Source organism: Hemiscyllium ocellatum, chromosome 31, assembly GCF_020745735.1.
Source record: "Hemiscyllium ocellatum isolate sHemOce1 chromosome 31, sHemOce1.pat.X.cur, whole genome shotgun sequence".
NCBI classification, from domain to species: Eukaryota; Metazoa; Chordata; class Chondrichthyes; order Orectolobiformes; family Hemiscylliidae; genus Hemiscyllium; species Hemiscyllium ocellatum.
This window is the reverse complement of record NC_083431.1, coordinates 7,804,205-7,824,562: the sequence shown is the minus strand read 5'-3', so window position 1 is coordinate 7,824,562 and position 20,358 is coordinate 7,804,205. Positions and strand designations below refer to the sequence as shown.

At 38.5% G+C, this 20,358-nt stretch overlaps 1 protein-coding gene and 1 long non-coding RNA gene across 5 annotated transcripts in view; one reads left to right on the top strand and one right to left on the bottom strand.

Moving 5' to 3' along the window:
* Nucleotides 1–17,565, top strand: part of vmp1 (vacuole membrane protein 1) — a 192,067-nt gene extending 174,502 nt beyond the window's left edge. For all 3 annotated transcript variants that reach the window (XM_060848047.1, XM_060848049.1, XM_060848048.1), the window contains 2 exons: nucleotides 13,301–13,403; nucleotides 16,144–17,565. In XM_060848047.1, the coding sequence (XP_060704030.1) occupies nucleotides 13,301–13,403; nucleotides 16,144–16,287 (247 nt within the window). In that variant the 3' untranslated portion in view covers nucleotides 16,288–17,565. The remainder of the gene's footprint in view (nucleotides 1–13,300; nucleotides 13,404–16,143) is intronic.
* Nucleotides 1–20,358, bottom strand: part of LOC132830391 (uncharacterized) — a 154,759-nt gene that overhangs the window by 111,567 nt on the left and 22,834 nt on the right. The window lies entirely within an intron of this gene.

Sequence of the window (20,358 nt, the reverse complement as noted above, 5' to 3'; positions counted from 1 at the left end):
TAGGACAAGAAGTAACAGTGCAAGCTAATAACAGCTAAATTTGATGACTATTAATTTGCTACATCCTTCAACAACAATTTTATTTTAATGACTGAAAATAAGTGCAATTCAATTTAATGTTGGTTAAAATCTTAGAACCAGTTAGAAATGTTAGTTTAGTAACTCATAATGGTTTTGATGCCCTCATATGTCACAAGTTCAATTCCTCTCATGATATGTTATGAAATTGAATTCAATAGTTTGTTTGGGTTAACACCAGAAAAAAGTCTGCTACTGATTCATGGATATACCTTGAAGCCACCACTTGTCAAATGTGATATTGACTCTTGATGCCCTCTGAAGGGGACTAGTGATGTTCACTTGACCACACTTTCCCAAGGCAGCTATAGATGGAAATTAAGTGGCATCAATGATGTCGTCTACATGTGAAGAAAACATTTTTTTTTAAGTTTGAAATTTTAAAAATTTGAGAGAACTTAGTAATTAATTGGCTTAGGAATGGAGTTGTATGCAAGGATGCATAACTCGCAGAGTTTGCTTTGATAAGACTGTAGAGAAGTTGAAAAGCAAAGGCTAAGATTTTGAAATCAGTTTACTGGGGAGCACAGTCAGTGGAGCTTATTGAAGGTCAGAGTTATGAGTATGCTAAACGTGTACGTACATGTATGGATACAGATGAGTTTTCATGGAGTTGAAGCTTGTGGGTAGAAGTAAAGCATGGTTTGTGGAAATCAAACCTCAAGTTGATATGCATTAAATTTTTGGCAATGATCAGCAATAGATAAAATATAGGCAGATAATGATCATGACAAAAGAGGTGTGGATTTGCATTTTGTGGTGGAATATTTAACTTCCATGTCTGGAATTGTCTTTGTATAACTTTTCTGATTGCTGTTTTTCTGTCTTCTGTCCCTTCTTTTCCTTTTCTCCTCTACCAACAAGTTCAGACACACGATCTTGTGCTCTTTGTCTTACCTCTTTAGTCATCCACATTTCACTGGCACAAATTCACTCTGCTTTCTCCTGGTTCTTTTTCTCACGAGACAAATCATTTAACCACAGAGTCCCAGCTTACACAGCATACCAGTGTGTTGACATCACACCATTTTTGTCCTTAATTTTCCACTTCGAGTTTTAGACTTTAATCTGTAATTGCTTTTTAAAATAAAGTTAGATGTTCCTACTTGGAATGGCAAGACAACTTGCTTTAACATCTTGTTTTGTGAATAAGAGTTTTTTTTAAATCAAATGCTTGATAATATTGTTTATACTTACTGGGAATTTTTAGGGAAAAGTTCCCTGATGAAGGGCTCTGGCCCAAAAGGGAAAAGTTGCAGATTCACGGTGGGTATTTATCATAAAGTATACCCTGTTTGCTGGAGTTTGGGGTGGTCTAATTAAATTTACCTCTTTGGAACCGAAAATGGATTGAGGTAAAAGAAAACCTACCATGTTAATGGATCCAATCTCTCTTTATTGCTATATACCTGCATTCTGACTTTACTGAAATCCTTAACTGTTTTGTGAATCTGTATCAGATGAGAAACGGTATTTATATGGTGCTTTAATGATCTCAGGACTTCCTAAAGTGCAATTAAATCATTTTGAATTTACTCACTGTTGGGTGAAGTATAATATCTGCTTTAGCATCTTCCCTATAATTATTTGATTGCAAACGGATCCATTTGGTGTCCCTCCTTGATCCAAGATTCCTAATATTTTTTGTTTCCTAATCTTTGCAAACTTCACTATGTAAACCTTTTGCACAAGTCAGTTTTGTCAATTTTGCGTTGAAAATGCTTCATGTGGAACACCAACTGGAAGAAGTACAAAGGATGACAATGATGTTCTATGGATAGGGGATTTAGATGGCCATTGTCAAAAGTGGTTCAGTAGCACAACCACTGAGCTGGCCAAATCATAACATACTACATTACTGCTAGAGTTGATCTGCAAGGGAATAAACAAGAGGCAAACCTTACTTGACTCCACCCGTACTAATCCACCTGACATAAGTGCATTTGTCCATGACAGTATCAATAGGGTTGACCACTGCACTGTTCTTGTGGAGACCTTATTTCACTTTGAGGATATTCTCCATTGCACTGCATTCATCATGGAGCAGTGCTGGTTCATCAGCTGAGGAGGGGAGGAAATTGTTAATTAATAGGTTTCCTTGTTCTTGTATGACTTGATCCTGTGAGACCTCATGAGGTCCAGTGTCAATGCCCTCCTGACTGCATATCACTGAGACACTATCTGCTAGTGGGATAAGATGTGTCCAAGGACAGTAATGATGGTGTCCGGGGCATTATAAAATATGATTCTTCGGGAATGACTATGGACAGCTCTTCCAAATTTTGTACAAGTTCCAAGATATTTGCAGGGTTGAAACTTAATGGGATTAGACTTTGAACTAATCTAGCAACTCAAAACTCAACTCTACCATTGCCATTTGGCTAGGGGCCTGAAGACTCCAGGAGGGCATACCAGGCATACCTACAAAATGAGGGATCAACCTAGTGAAGCTACAAAAGAGGACAGCTGGCATGCCAAACAATGGCAGCAACATGTGACAGACAGAGCTAAGCAATCTCATAACTAATGAATCAGGTCCAAGCTCTGCCACATCCAGCTTTGAAGGCTAGTGGACACTTAAGCAATTAACAAGAGATGGAGGCTCCACAAATATCTCCATCTTCAATGATGGGGAGGTCAGTGTAAAAAAAAAAAGTCCACTGCAACATTTGCACCATTTTTAATGAGAAATGTAAAGTGATGATCTATCTCTGGCTCCTGAGACACCAGCATCAAAAATGCCAGTCTTCAGCTAATTTGATTCACTCCATGTAATGTCAAGCAGTGGTTAAAGGCACTGTGCTACAAAGGCTATGGATCCTGATGACATTTCAAAAGTAATACCAAAGAATTTTGATCCAGAATGTGTTGCAAGTCCAGCTAAAATGTTCCAACGTGGCTGCAACACTGGCATCTATCTACCAGTATAGAGGATTAACCAAATATGCCTTGACCATAGAAAAAGTAGGCAAACCCAACTTGGCCAATTGCCACCCAAGTGGTCCATTCTTGATTATCAATGAAGTAATAATCAGTCATTGTTATGTGAGTGGTTTTTGATAGCACTGTCAATGACCTGCTAACTGACATTCATTTGGGGTTCTGCCAGGGCCATTCAGCTCCTAACCTCGTTAAAGCCTTGGTCCAAACATGGATAAAAGAGATGAATTCCAGAGTTGAAGTAACAGTGACTTCTCTTGACATCAATATTTGACTGAGTACAGCATCAAGGAGCTTTAGTAAAACAGGAATCAATGGGAATTGGAATGAAAACCTATGATTGGTTGGAGGCAGGAAGATAAGATGGTTGTGGTTGTTAGAGGTCCATCATCTTAACCTTAGGATATCGGTATACACTTGCTCAGTATCTTCAGTAGCTTCATCAATAACTTCAGCAGCAGTGAGGTTTGCTGAGATTGTGTAATATTTAACACCATTTGCTGTTCAGATATTGAAGCAGTCCACATCCAAATGCAACATGATCCAGAAAATATCCAGCTTAGACAGGCAAATAGCAAGTAGCATTCATGTTGCTCAAGTGGCAGGCAATGACCATCTCTAAAAAGAGAAAGTGTAACCATCATCTCATCATTCAATGGCATTACCATCGTTTAATAATCCACTGTCAACATCCTACAGGTTATCATTAACCAGATCCTCATTGAACTGACCGTATAAATACTGTGGCTATAGAAGCTGGCCAGCGGTTAAGAATTCTCTGTTGGCTAACTCACCTTTTGACTCTCCAAAGCTAATCATAGAATCCCAACAATGGGAAGGTAGGTCATTCAGCCCATCAAGTCCACCCTCCAGAGCATCCCATCCAGGCCAATTCCCCTACCCTATCCCTGCATTTCTCATGGCCGGTCCATTTACCCTGCACTTCCGTGGACACTACGGACAATTTAGCATTACCACTCTGTCTAACGAGCACATTTTTGGATTGTGGGAGGAAACCGGATCACTTGGAGGAACATGGGGAGAATGTGGAAACTCCACGCAGACAATTGTCTAATGTCGGGGCTATGAGACAGCAGTGCCAACCACTGAGCCACAGTGCTACCCCGTGTGGCAATGCACATCTCAGGACTATGATGAAACACATTCCTCTTGCTTGGATGAATGCATCTCCAGAGACACTCAAGCTTAACACCATCCAGGACAATGCACTTGACTGGCACTCCATCCACAATTCCACCACTTAAATATTCACTTCCCCCACTCTCACTCCCCATCCATGGAATGTTGCAGTCCACTGAGACAGTTCACCAGCATCTCCTTGAAGCTACTTGGGGATGAGCAATCAATAGTGCCCACGTCATATTAAAAAAAGAAAGTTCATTAATGAAATAACTGAGGGACCTCAGTGAGGATTTCTGTAATTATAACTTTACATCAATAACATACCTCTGGTTATCACACCTAACTTGCTTTGCACTAAAATTGACTTCAGCTCTTGAAGGATTTTTGTTTCAACCCTATAGATTTCAGTTTAGCTCAAGCTCCTAGGTGCAAAAGGCAATTAAGTACCACCTTAATATTAAGAGTGGCTTTTATTTTGTCCAGGTCAAAGGGCCAGATGTCTGGGACATGGCAAACATGTAGGAACAAATAGGAGAAAGTGAAGACTGCAGCTACTGGAGGTCAGAGTTGAAGAGTGTGGTGCTGGAAAAGTGCAACTGGTCAGCCTGCATCTGAGGAGCAGGAGAATTGATGTTTCGAGCATAAGCCCTTCATTAGCAATGAAGCTTGTGGTATTAAGGGGCTGAGAGATAAATGGGGAGAGGGTTGGGGCCGATGGGGGAAGGTAGCTTGGAATGCGATAAAGGTGGGGGTGAAGCTGATAGGTCAGAGAGGAGTGTAGAGCAGATAGGTAGGAAGGAAAATGGAGAGATAGGACAGTTCAGAAGGGCAATGCCGAGTTGGAAGATTGGATCTGGGATAAGCTGGGGGGAGGGGAAATGAAAAAAAACTGGTGAAATTGACATTGACATAGTATGCTTGGAGAGTCCCAAGGCGGAAGATGAGGCATTCTTCCTCCACGTGTTGGGTGGTTAGAGTTTGACGATGGAGGAGGCCCAGGACTTGGTGGAATGGATAGGGAGTTAGTGTTCAGCCAACGGGTGGTGGGGTTGTTTACTGCATATCCCAGAGATGTTCTCTGAAACCTTCCGCAAGTTGGCCTCCTACCTCCCCAGTGTAGCAGAGACCACATAGGGACAACGGATATAGTAGATGATGTGTGTGGAAGTATAGGTAAATGTCTGTCAGATGTGGAATGTTGCTTTGGTGTGTTGGAGAGAGTTAAGGGTGGGCACAGGTTTTGCACTTCTTGCAGTGGCAGGGGAAGGTGCCAGGAGTTGGGGTGGGTGGGTGTGTGGGTGGGGGCGTGTGGACCTAACAAGGGAGTCAGAGGGAATGGTCTTTCTGTAACACAGGGTTGGGGAGGGAAATATATCCCTGGTGGTGGGGTCTGTTTGTAGGTGGTGGAAATGGCGGAGGATGGTGCAATGTATCCAGAGGTTGGATATGGGTTGGAGAATCTTCTGCATTCATTGGGTCATAAAGCACAGAAGAGACCCATTGGCCCATGAAGTCTGCCTGTCTACACTTTATCCAGATTCCGGGTAAACTGAAGTGCACTCCACCTTCTCTGTAAAAAAAAAGATATTTTCATCGAGTCCCCTTTAAACCTCTTGCCCTTCACCTTAAAATTATGCCCCCTCGTTATTGACCTTTCAATTCAGGAATACTGCAGCTTCTTATCCACCCTGTCTGTGCCCTTCATAATGTTATACGTCTCAATCAGGTCCCCCCTCAGCTTTCTTTGCTTTAAAGAAAATAATCCAGTCTGTCTATACTCTCTTCATAGCTAAAATGCTGCAACCCAGTCAACATCCTGGTAAATCTCTTCTGCACTCTCTGCAATGGAATCACAACTTTCCAATCATAACTGGGATGGAGTGGCAAGCTGGGTCTGAGTGGGATGCTGTTCCAAGAGTTGGTGCGGACTCAATAGGCCAAATGCCTTCTTTCTGTAATGTATGAATTCTATGATTCTATAATAATGTGGAGATCAGAATTGCACACAATAATTCATCTGTGGCCTAAAGTTTTGTACAATTCCAATATAACCTTCCTGCCATGACTGATAAGGTGGCATATGGGACATGAGCCTTTAACTACCCTATTAAACTGTCTGCTCTGCCCTCCAACATCTGTGGACAAGCACTCCAAGATCCGTCTGTTCCTCCGAGCTTCCTAGTTTCTTGCTATTCATTGATTAGTCCTTTGTCTTGTTACTTCTTCCAAAGTGCATCACCTCATGCTTTTCAGTGTTAAATTCCATTCACCACCATTTTGTCCATCTGACTAATTCATCATATTTTCCTGTAGCCTAATACCTCTTTCTTCACTATTAATCACGTGGCCAATTTATATATATCACTGTAACAGTAAGGGACTGTTAGACCCAGTACTGATCCCTATGGTACACAACTGGACATTGGCATCCAGTCACAAAACAGCTTTCTCCCACCACCCTCTGTCTCCTGCACTAAGCCAGTTTTGGATTTATCTTACTAGGTTACCCTGGATCCCAAGTGTTTTTGCCTTCTCTATCAATTTCCCATGTGGCACCTTGTCAAAGGCTTTGTTCCATATGAACTACATCAAGTGCACTACACTCATTTGTACATATGGTCATCTCTCAAAATTCAATCTGATGTTTTGGGCATGAACTTACTCTGACAATGCTATACTGTCTGTCCCTGATCAAATGTTGCCTCTCCAAATAGAGCTGCATTCTCTCCAGAGTTTTCTTCAGGAGTTTCCCTATCACTACCCCTGATGTGAGAGACTCATTGTGTGGTAGATGCCAAAACAAATGCTGTACCGGATAACCTTGCTTCAGGAGTGGCTAGCTCTGGTGTACTCACCTTCAGAAAGTTCAAAAGGCCCATGACTTGTGTGTCCAGTGCACTTAGCCACCAATATCTCCTATGGGGTCTACTAAATTGAATGGACAATGCTATCTGCAAAAATGAGATCTCTTGAAGTGGCCTTATAACATCATTATAAATATTTTAACATGAGCAGTAGACATAATTATTAGCTGTCAGTGATCACTGGAAAATTTCCCTTGAGCAATGTCAATCAGTATTGCTGTTAGATCCAGGATCAAAATAATGGAAGAAGATCATCACAACTGGATGCTGAATCATCAGATTACAAACATCTGATTTTTTAACCTGAGGTTCAATGATGAAAAGCTAAATCAAATATAATCTAGCAGTGTTTGCAACTTGACCAGCACAAAATATTTAATAGCATCTGAAAGAGGGGGTCTCATTTTATTTGCAGAGTTGCCAATTCTACCAGTTCAAATAGTAATTTTAAATCTGGGATTCTAAAACTATGAATACATCAGTACAAAATCTATCTTGTTTCTGAGTTCAGCTGTATGATATACCACAAAATAGTTGTTAGATTTCTGTTAGTTCTCATGGATTTCATTTTATTAAATCTTATCATTTTCTGGAATTATGTGAGGGGAGACAGTGGGGTAGTGGTAATGTCACGGGACTAGAAAGGACCAGAGGCCCAAGCTAAAGTCCTAAGCACACAGGTGCAGTCCCGCCATAGCGCCTGGTGAAAAAAAATACATTAAATTAATTAATACATTTAATTTTTAATTAATTTCTAGAATTGAATGCTAATCTCTATAATGGTGCCATTGAACAATCAGTAATTTTCACAGAAACTCATCTCATTCATGGATGTGTGTTAGGGAAGGATATCTGACTTAGTTTGGTCTACATGTGAGTCCAGGCTATATTTTAACTGTCTAAGCCACTCAGTTTGAGGGCAATTAGAGATGGGAAGCCAATAATGGTTTCGCCAGTGATATCTAGATTCATTAAAAAAAATTAAAGGACCTCGGGATAATGGCCAACTTCCTCCATTGGATGAACACAAGAACGTTCAGTGCAAGGGAAAAGGTACAAGTTTGTTCTTTAAAGGGGAACAATTTCTGTTCTGTTTGCTTGTCTTTTCACCAGGCTCATTGATGGCTACTCTTTTCCAAAATGCATCTTATGACCTCACATCTATTTGTGGCACTCAACTAGCACAGCTGTTGTTAAATTTTTACTTAGAGACACTCTTTATTCATAATTCTCATCAATATTTGAATCCTCTTGCATTAACAATAAATTGCCTCAATCAATCTTGCTGTTTATTATGTTGAAAACTCAATTCCAAATAAAGCAAGTCCAGCTCCCCAAATATTTCTATTTAGCTTAGTTTCCTGCTATACTGAATCATTTTGTTTCCTCCCAATGCTGATAGGCGGAGCTAGAAACACATTATAATTTGGAAGCAAGGCCAGCTCTCGAATAATGAAGTTCAAGATTCTCAGTCTGACTATAAACTGGCTTATCTATATTCTTGGTTAATTCATGAATTCATATTCAATATAACGAATGGAAGATTGGATCTCTTAGTATACTGGAATAATCTTAACTGAAAATGTGTTGCTGAAAAAGCGCAGCAGGTCAGGCAGCATCCAGGGAACAGGAGATTCGACATTTCGGGCATAAACCCTTCTTCAGGAATAATCTGAAGCCGGAGTACATTCTAACTCAATTGAAAGTACCTAGGGCAGTAATCATCTTAAATGATCTTGACCCAACTCCTAGACACTATTTGATGATCTTTGCTGAAAAAGCTTCGAGTTATCAAGTTGAGAAGTAATTGGACTTGATGTCCTGCAAATATCTGTCTGTTCATATGGAGTGTCCATATTCTATAAACAAATATAGAACAGCTCAGCCAGCAAACCTACACCCTAAACCTCAACCTGAACTACAAACCTTCACAAACCATGTGACAAATATAGGACTTTACCCCAGCAAGCATCTTGTTTTCTCAGGAAAGATATCCTCCCAGGTATTACAGATGTCTATGTTGTCTCAAAGCTAATCTAACAAGGGATGGCTAATTTTTGCATTTTAATATTTATTCATAAAATGTGGGCTGCATTGGTTTGGCCAGTATTTATTCCCTGTCATGAATTGCCCTGGAGAAGGTGGGACTGAGCTGCCACCTTGAACCACTGTAATCCTTGGATTATAATGATGCCCCTTGTACTGTTTGGAAGGGAGCTCCAGGGTCATGAGCCAGTGACAAGACAATATAGTTCCCAGTCAGGATTGGTCTATGGCCTGGAGGAAATGTTGCAGGTAGATAGTGGTGTTGCATATATCTTCTGCCCTTGCCCTCCTAGGTGAGAGAGATGACAGATTTTGAAGGTATCATTAAAGGAGCTTGGTGAGTTTGTGCAGTGTCTCATACATGGAATGATGATAATTGTGTGGCACAGCTATCACTGGACTTTAGTGGTAATGGGAGTGAATGTTGGTGGATAGATTGCCAAACAAGTGGGCTGTTTTGTCCAGAATAGGTCAAGTTTCTTGAATCTCATTGGAGCTGCATCCATCCAGGCAAGTAAGGAGTATTACATCACACTCACGAATTGTACCTTGTAGATGACTGACAGACGCTGTAGAGAGAGGCAATGAGTTACCCACTACAGAATTCCTAGCCTCTGACCTGGTCATCTATCTAATTATTGATATACTAGTTCTGATCAATAGTAACCCCAGGATGTTGTTAGTGAGGAATTCTAAGATGGTAATGCCATTGAATGTCAACTGGTGATGGTTGGATTCTGTCTTGTTGTAGATGATAATTGTGTGACATAGATTTTACTTGTCACTTATTAGCCCAAATCTGGAGATTGTATATATCTTGCTGCAAATGGACTCCGACTGTTTCAGTATCTGGGGAGTTGTGAATGGTGCTGAATATTGGGCCATCATCAGCGAGTGTTCTCTCTGTTTCTTTGTCACTCTGTCTCTTCAACCCTCCTTGACATTATATTTGGGAGAAGGTATTCGATGAAACAGTTGCAGACGGTTAGACACTATCCTGAGGAATTCCTGTACTGATGACATATAATAAATAAATCCAAAACAAAATATCCTATCGTTATAAAGGTAGAATTAACTGAAAAGATGGACAACAAACAAAAATGCAGGAAGTCATTAATAAATTCAGTTTACATTGGATTGTAAACAGGGGAACCTTGATTATCCGAATGAGAAGGGCGGGCACTATTTTGTTCGGATAACTAATTATTTGGTTAATTGATATCCTTTGGGGCTCGGAGTTTGCTGTGAAGTCTGCTCTCCGTTCAGGAGACTAGGCAAAAGCACATTGCACACTAGACTCCACTCCTGCCGCCAACCCTCCACTACCGCCCCCAACCCGGTCCACTTCCCCCCCCCCCCCCATCTGTCCCGCCCCTCCCAGGGCAGCCGGACTGTACGCCAAACGTATGACTGCTGCTGCCTTTGTGGGGTAAGTCTCCAAATAGTGCACACGCGCGTATACAACGTTTTGACAGGTTCCAGCTCTGCCCTGTAGAGGTTAGTCATTTAGAGACAGTGCCTGGACTTTCCAGGTCTGTTCTCAGCAGCATTTCAATGAGCCGAGTTCGTTTTTAATCAATGCACCTGCAAACAAAAGACACGATCGGGGTTGAAACAGCTCGTTGATGTAATGTTTCTATCGGGACCTTGAAATCTCCTTTGGATAATCGAGGTTTCTCTGTATTGGGTTTTCTTTAACCATTTATGATGGTGACAATAACTGTTTGCACTCCTGTAACACCTTTAACCTTGCAGCATGTTTTCATGTACTGACAATGTGTCCAATTTAGGCAACTTTAAGCTTTGACTTGAACAGCAATATGACTCAGCTATTTAACACTTGAAAAATATAACCAGGTAGGACATAATGAGTGAGATAATTAGCTCATACATCTCTCTCAGTTGGGACCTGTTAACAAATGGATCAATATCTGCTGCACCAAACAATATCAAATCTGTATTACATAAAATTGCAACTTTAGCAACCGGAAGAAAAGTTTACACTGTTGCCTTAACAATTAAATTTCAAGTTGGCGAGAGTTCACAATTGCCAACACTTAAAGGTACAGCAAACACATTTGGCAATGTTGTTGATTTGCCAAAACTGGAAAATGGGTATCAGCTGATGCAAAGGTTAGTACAAGCAAATAAACGATCATTGGAATTGTTCACAGACAAAGCCAGGATGTCTACAAAATCAGTACTTTATTCATTACTGAAGTGTTTTCTTTGGAAATTTTTATCTCCTCCATAATCATTTCCCAAGGCAGACAAGGGGGAATACTTGGAAAAGGGGTTGCAATTAATGATGAAGTTTATAATTTTTTTCTATCAATGAAGGGTGTCCCATAAATAAGTGGTTCAGCACATTGTGCAAACTATAGCCATTGGCAGTTTTTATCCACATTTGTTGTAGAAGATTAATTGTGAACCTAAAGGCTTATGTTAATGTTAAGAGATTAGAGAACTGACTGCCTTTTTAAAAATGCTATATTTCTAATTATGGTGAGATTCTTGGAAGACATTTACCTTCTGAATGAGACTGACCACATTTTTAGTAAAGCACTGAGTAATCGACCTATTTTGCATTTAGTGGAAATTGTAAGAAAAAATCTGAAATTATTAATCTATCTCTCTCATCAGTGTCAGCTTTTAAAATTGTGCTTTGCAATAGAGTTTGCAGCTTAGTCAAAGATGTGTGGAGGAAGAGTAATGTTGAGAAAGCAGGAGGCTGTATAAGCACTTGGACAGCTGGGGTTGGGGGGATGGGGGGGTGGGGAGCAGAGGAGGCTTACAAGAATGATCCCAGGGATGAAGGACTTGTCACATGAAAAATGTTTGAGGACTCTGGATCTATACTTGATGGCTTTGAGAAGCATGAGGGGGATCTAATTGAAATTTACAGAATACTGAGAAGCTAGATAGAATGGACATGGAGAAGATGTTTCTACTCTTTGAATGCAAAGACACAGCCTCAGAGTGAAGGGATTAGAATGGAGATCAGAAGGAATTCCATAAACTAGAATCGTTATATTGTCACAGAAAGCTGTGGAGGCTAAATCTTTCAGTGTATTTAAAACAAAGAAAGATAGGTTTGTGGTTGGTATGGGGATTAACAGTTACAGGGAAAAAGCAGGAGAATGAAATTGAGAAATAGATCGACCATGATCAAATGGTAGAGCAGACTTGATGGGCTGAATGGCCTAATTATGCTCCCATATCTTGTTCTCCTTGTTTAAATGAAAAGATTTGTTTAGGTCTGATTTGCAAGAAATAGAGTATTGGCACAGTATCTCAGTAAATGAATCATTTATAGTAATATATTGTTTCAAAGCGGGTTTCTGTTGGTGCTGATTGAACACTTCTCATCAGAATTGCTAACTCATTGTTTATGACTTAGAAAACTTATTCTTGTGCTAATGACATATCTTCTTTTGGACCTTCACCTTCCTGTTTCCTTGACCATTATCCAGTTTTACATTTTTCTATTGAAATTAGGTTTGCGCTCAACAACTTAAAATATAAAGTATCTGTGTCGTTGCATGATTCAAGAGTTTTGTGTGCCGTGTGGGTAGGTGCGGCTTTCACTCCCTCTCATTTTAATAATACACACTGTACCATGGGAGAATAAATGTGAAGTAACCTCACAAGAAAATGTTCATAGTACCTTGTTTTTCTCCTGGTTAATCACCAACTGCTGAGTCGTGGCGGGGGTGCTGGTGCTAGTGGAGGAGGAGATGTAAAAGAACAAGGAGGAGGTACTATGAAAATTGCTAGTAGGTTCTTAACAGTAAAAGAATGACATGCTGTATTTCCTTATAAGGCCTGATATATTTGGAAGTGGCCACCCTTCCAGGAGCTGTCGGGGCGAGTCATAAATGGGGTGGGAGTGTAGTTTCTTTCTTAGCTGGCAATGACACAACACCGACTCACTTCCTTATTGATCAGTTCAAACCAGTTTTTACAGGAACTGACAGTGATATATGGGGCCAGCCTTGTGAGAATCATTCATTTAAGATACTGTGGTCTGCCAGTGCAGTACTTGAGTTCATACTGCTGCTCCTTAATTTAATCATAAATGACTGGTGGTGCCAGATGCACAAGATTTAACTAACTTTAACTTTTGTTTTAAGTTTATACAGCACTTTTATAGGTGAGTAAAATTAACTATTTGTTTCTTTTCTCCATTTTCCCAAATATATCTGTGGAATTGGAATTCATCCACGTAGGGCAATTCCAAGCTTAGGCCCTTCACTTCAGAAACCCTTCAGAGAATACTTGGAGGCCCAGAAAGCCAAGCTTCACCATAAGTCTGGCGATGCAGTAGAAGCGGTAAGACCACCATGAATGTAATTTGTTTGTGTTTTGTGTTTTATGTTAAAATATTTTTGGCCTGTGTATCATTCTTCTGTTCACCTGACTGACTCTGTAGTGATTAATTGCTAAATCCATAGTTCCTGGAGAACTCTTATATTGCAGGTAATTGGGACCTCAAACTGGCCAAAGGTCTCTGAGCTAGAAATTGAGGACTGCAGTCATTCAGAATCTAGAAAATATGGTCAGGACTCCGCTTAGAAAATATTCTGAAAGTAGAGTTTTTCTGAAGTTCAGTCCACTTCAACTGTCTCAGACAAGTGAGCAAGACTAGATAACCACATTGAGATAATCTTTCTATGTTGTGGTACTGAGCAATTTTCCATACCCACTATAAATGAGGTCTCATTCAATGGAAAGGCTGAAACTGTATGACCTTATTACAAGCTGTGATGAGGAAGGTGGTCTTAAATGATGTCACCACATCCTATACTTGTGACTAACTCCGGACCTTGTACCACTGTAGGCATTAAAACCACAGATTATATTTTCAGTAAGTAGTTTAAAAGATTATGAAAATATTAAATCTCAAAATATTAAATCTCAAATCTTGGGCAGTTATAACTATGTAATTTGACTAACAGGCTTGAAATTTAAGCCCTGTGCCTGAAAAAAACAATTAGTTTGCAATATTTGAATGTGATATGATCTTTTTGATCCAGTGTTTGAATACAGTATGATTTAAAAGACATTGTATTAATTGCACATTGTTTTTATTCTCTCCAAACATGTTTAGAAAGATATTTAAACTACTATTTCCACCACCTTCCCCACTTCAATCTAAAAACAAAACTTGGTACGTGGTGTACAGTAGTGATGACGTGGATGTAACAGTCACCAAGCTCAATACTTGTGCAACTTTTTAAAATCTGGGTACTTCCTTGCAATGGAACAGCTATTTGTGACATGCTGTCATGGACATAACATGTGAATGGAGTTGAAAATCTTATGTGAAAGCTGATGTTGAAGTATTTATGGATTTTGTTCTTTGACAAAGCCTCTCCTTGGAGGGTCAAAACTGGAAGGATCAGTTTTTACTTCTGCATTTTCTTAAATAGTAGTTTTAATCATTTTTTTCAACATATAAAAATAATTTGCTTCTGGTTAGTCTTGAAATATTGGTGATTTGAATGTACGATAACCACATGGAAAGAAACACCAATTGTTTGTTACAATTCACGCATGTCCCCTCACTGAAATCATTTGTAATAAGAAAAAAATGCCTCCATCTACATTACCTTTCCTTCTTAAATGAGAATGATATTTTCCAGAATCTAGCAAACTATTTCAAAATGCATGAACATTTTATCTTCTTTATTAAACCCCTATCAGACAAGTTTCCACTGGTATGTTAACAAAAGTACTTTAGTTTGGCTGAGAGCCATTGTTTCAACATGGCCATAGATGCAAAATATCCAAATCAAACTCTTAAAGCCTTTATTGAAGCGAAATAGTGATCCTGTCACCAGATGAATACAGAAGGACTGGTTGCGTAAATGTGTGTCAGTCTAATTGAGTTGTTGAAAGTTTTTTTTCTCTTTTTGATTCAGACTTCTTTTCTGGCTTGCTGTGCTAATTTAAATCTGTAGATGGAGCAGCTCTGTAGGCATGTAAATGGGCACCTCAGCAGTATCAACTAAATTGACCAGTGAGAAGTGTCACATGCATGCCTGAAAGAGGAGGTGATGAACTAAATTCCCATCACTTTTTTCCTGAGAGGAATCCCCAGTATATTGATACTTTTGTCAGATTTTAGCGTGCTGTCTTTTAATAGCCTCAGAATGATGTTAAAAACTCATTTAGCTTGATCTATTAAGGCAATGAGAATCTGATTTCCTATCGCTGCACTGGTTTCCAAAGCCTTTTGTCATGTTTGTGAAGACAAATTTCCAGTACTGACCAATAGGTCGTCACTTGTTGGCCACTTGACAAATACATCCTAAGCATTAAATATCTTTGACTGAACTTCATCTGGGGACTACAAAACAATAAATGCTTTGTTACAGTCCTGAAAATGAATAAATATTGCATCAGGCAACTAAACAAACTTATGAAGAGAAATTAGACCTTTGGAGAGAATACTTCACTAAAGACCGATATAATTTCATGCCATTGATGGCAGTAATTTTCACTTTCTGTCTGTATTCACGAGTTTGGTTTGTCCAAGGGCCAGCTAGGTATGTAGCTGATGTTTTAATAACCCTAAGTACTGTTCGTTTTTAGCTTGTGGCAAACAGTTAGTCTCTTGATTAAAATATTAAATTAAATGATTGGAATGTGAAATTATCTTATTTGGATATGTGATTTGAAAGTGTGCAGAGGACCTTTTTTCATGTCACTTGCTAAGTTATATCTATAAAGTTTGCTTTTACCATTTGGTTGGAAAAGAAATATATTTCCCCTGCTTTATCTTCTAATTGGATGTTTGGTCTGTGCAAGGATCTTCATTTCTCTCTCACCCACCCTGCTCCAAACAACTCTGTAACTGACCATGACAAATCAATATGACACACTTGCGTATTCTTCAATTCTTTGATGAATTTACAAGAAATAAGTCTTTGGGACTGTTACAAATGCTGCATGTTGGTCTACTTAAAATGGTAACAGTCTGCTATTGATTCTAGTTTAAGTCATTTTAATAAATGCTTTATATATTGTTTTTCTCTTTTCTTCCCAACCTTCATCCTGACTCTATTAGAATGAAAATTGGCTGTCCTGGATCTTTGAGAAAGTAGTCATCGTCATGGTGTGCTATTTCATTCTTTCCATCGTTAACTCCATGGCCCAGAGCTACGCTAAACGGATCCAGTCACAGAAATACACTGAAGAGAAAATGAAATGAGAAAGTAACCTTTTTATTTTAAAAAAAACAAATTGCACAAGGCCCAGGTTAGATAATGATTCATGAAAACCATCTGTTGTTTCTTTGTTCCACAAGCTGGAACTAATTTAATGGAGCGAAGTAGGTTGGGGGGGAACTATTATAAATCTCTACATTTACAGGTTGTGGAAAAAAAACTTTCTTTATTAGCACAGATACTACAACTTGAATTCCACTTTCATGGATTCTTATCTATTTGTTGTCTCTGATTTTAAAAAAAACATTGAAAGTATCTTAGTTTCAATTAACGTCATGTTAGTGAATAAAGGAAATTGCAGGATGGATGTAAATATTAAATATGGAACCCCATTGAAATAACATTAATTTGCTCCAAATTAACTTGGGCACAGTGCAGAATATGCCCTCAATATGATTTGTGAAAGTAAAATTGCATTAGCTGCTTGAACTCTCAGTTTGAGGAACACATTTGTTCAAAGCCTATTTTTGAATGGAATCCTCTGCAAAGCAAAGCAAACCCATATTGTCAGCTCATAAATACAATGGTGGCAAAGTTTTATTGACCTTTAATAAGGACAACTTGAAAATAACAGTTAAATTCTCTTCAGAGATTACTAAATTTGAATAGCTAAATTGTGACATTTTAATCATATTTTTCTTCCTTTATTGGATCTTTACTCCATTGCCCCACTTTCTACTGCACCTCATTAAATAAATAGTCTTTGCTATGGATATTTCATAGTGTAGATTCTTAAGCAACTGTACAAACTATGATTTGTTACCACAAGTTTCATACGTTGAGGGTCCCATCAGTATTCCAATACACAATGACTAAGTGAGGTGCTAAAGATAGGACATCATTTACAGGCTTATCAAACTGGCTGAGAAGAGAAAGCATTAGTGTTGATGGCAATTATTTTGTTCCCTTCACACTTGCTGATGGCGAATCAATGTGGACAGAGAGAGAGAAAAACAGTATGTGTAGACTATGTCAAAGAGGCAAATAGATTTTTGATTTCTAGTATTTATTATCTCAACCTCTGTATTATCTTATCTATCTCTTAATGAGGTCGTATGTTGTCTTGTGCCCTATATAGCACAAAACATTTAAACTGATATTGCTCATCTCTGCTCATACTTTCCAATGATGGTGAAAGAAAAACTATTAGAAGCTATCCATCTTTAACTGTACATACAAAAAGCAACATCAGTTTTTGCTCTGTAAATTTTAACATGATAAATTTAATCTGACTTTATAAAACTACATTTGGTCATCTTTCAGACTGAACTTTAGTCTGTGTCTTTGTCAATTTTTGTGGGGAATGTCATAATTGTTTATATATATCCAAAACTACATGTGCCCATTATGTATAAACTCAAATGACTCTGAACCTGCATAGTAATTTGTATACTACCATTCGTAAAGTAATATGTTTTGTTGTTTACAAAGGTACAATTATCAAAAATCAAGTAAGGAAACAAATTTGTCTTTGTTTTAGGCTGGAGAGTATTTCTTCAATTATTCACATGCAAGGCATATTGCATGAAAGAGACTATTCAGAAGCTTCCTTGAGGAGCTGTTTGAACTAAAACTCAGATTCTATGTTAATTAGTGCATTTTCTATTGAGAATAAAATTGGAACTAATGTATTATCTCTCTCTAGGATTTCCATGAAAGTTTGTGAATTGAAATATTATGGTTTTGTATGGTTCAGTGCACTGAGTGATCCCAAATTGGAATTTCAGTTGCAACTGTTCTCCATGTTCTCACTCAATAACATGTTCGAACTGACATCTGCCACAGCAGTGGGCTTATAATGTTAAATCAAAGAAAGTAATACATCGAAAACAATTTCTATTTCTAGTAACACAACAACATTTTACAAGTCGTTTGCCTACAGAGCCATTTTGGCATGTTCTATAAACATGCTATCTTATTATTACACACATTGGTATTTGGAGAATTGATCTATTAAGGGAAATAATGAGGGACACTTTGCAAAGTTACTTGTGACTCACCAAATCTCATTGAGGAAAATTGCATGAGGAAATTACCCATTTATTATTACTTCCTATAACATAAGCAAGAGCATTATTTTATAATATGTTCTAGTGTCTGATATAAAGTGGACGTGGAGGTTGTTTTGTGTGAAATTTAAAAACTTCAAACTAGGAATTCAGTCCTAATTCTATTGCCTAATGTTTGTTTCATTTCTTTCATACTCAAAAAAAAATTGTGTGTGTGTGTGTGTGTGTGTGTCTTCTTGACCATATTAATCCCCTCTTAGAAGATGAGGCTGGATTAATGGTCACCATTGCTTTGAGATCAGCCAACAATGTGTTGCACCCAGTGAAACCTGCCAATACTATGCAATGCTACAGTCTGATCAACAACAAGTAAACCTGTCCGTGAGGACTTGAAAGTTTTAATTTCTGCTAAATCTGGGATTCAAATCTAATAATCTGACATAGCAAACTGGTGCTCTTTTAATGTACATTTGTTCAACTCAAAATATATTAGATATGTAACAAAATTTCATTATTCCAGTCACTTAGACTTTTATATTCCAAACTGATAATCAATATTTAATGCTCAGAAGATATTCAAACTAACTTAAAATGAATAAAGTTCTGTATACCGTTTTGTTTTATTTCCACTCTTTTTGGTATCAGTTATAGGTTTTGTCACATTCAGCTTCATCATTTACCATTCTGTGAGATAGCTTATCAGACTGGTGTTGGCTGTTAGCTCAGTTGGCGACAACAGTTGGTAGGCTATCTGACGATGTGGTGTCTTCCATCTGATCAACATTGTGTTTTGCTTTGCTCTGTCATTGCATCTTCATTCTAGCTGTCATTGTTCTGTTGTTTGTGAGTAGTCCACTGTGAGTGCCATCCTCCTTGCCACTGGCAGGACGAAGGTACCAGTTAGGCTGTGTTATTGTGATCTTCTTCCAACCGCTATCAAATTACTCCATATGTTTTCATTCTTGCATTCAATATTCACCAATTATTATTGTGCACTAATAATAATTTCCTCGTAAGTACAATAGCCTCTTCTTGTTTTGGGCTTCCCTGGGGTTCAATATTTTTACTAAAACTACACCAGTAATAGATTCTACTCCATGATGTTCTTTTTGATTCCTATTACCTGAATTAGCCATGTTATGCTGTGTGGAATATCTAATAAAACCGATAGCCGAGCTGATACTAGGAAGAGTCTGTTATCTTTTGTACACCTGTTTTTCATTCTTCATGAAAATCATTTTTAATGTTAGAAGAAAGAATCAAGGAAAGTATTGGTATACACAATCTTTCCATTTTTGTTACTTGCCATTTGGCTTTTTTACACTTAACTTTGTCTCCAAACCAGTTATAGGAAATGTCTGTACGATTCACTTCATAGGGGGAGAAAAACATGTTCCTGCTTTATATTTATTTCCTTTTTCTGTGTGTGATAGGAACAAAAATTCATCTCCAGTTGCCTGTTCAGCCATTCAATTACTTTGTACCCTGGTTTTAAATTTAAGATTACATCCCATAGTTCTGGATCTTCCACCAGATGAAGTAGGAAGGATTTTCTTATGAGGTTGACTTGAGTGGATCAGCACTCATTGACGAAGAATAAGAGGTGACATTATGAAACGCATAAGATTTGAGGGGTACTTGACAAGGCAGATGCAGAGATGTTGTTTGCGTCTGTGGGACAGTCTATAACTAGAGGGCATAATCTGAGTAAGGGTTGTCCATTTAAAACAGACGAAGAGGAATTTCTTCAAAGTGCAGTCATGGTTGGATCATTAAGAAAATTCAAGATAGAGATTGATTTTTTTCATCAGTAAGGGAATCGAGGGGTATGGGGAAACGGCGAGAAACTGGAGTTGAGGATTATCAGATCAGCCGTGATCTTGTCAAATGGAGGAGCAGACTTAATGTGCTGAATGGTTTACTTCTGCTCCTACAGCTTATGATCTTATAAATAGCTCCGCTCATCTACTTTATTTAATAATTCCAAACACTTAAATTACTCCTCAACCCTTACACTGTAGCATTTCCCACCCAGAATTATGGGTT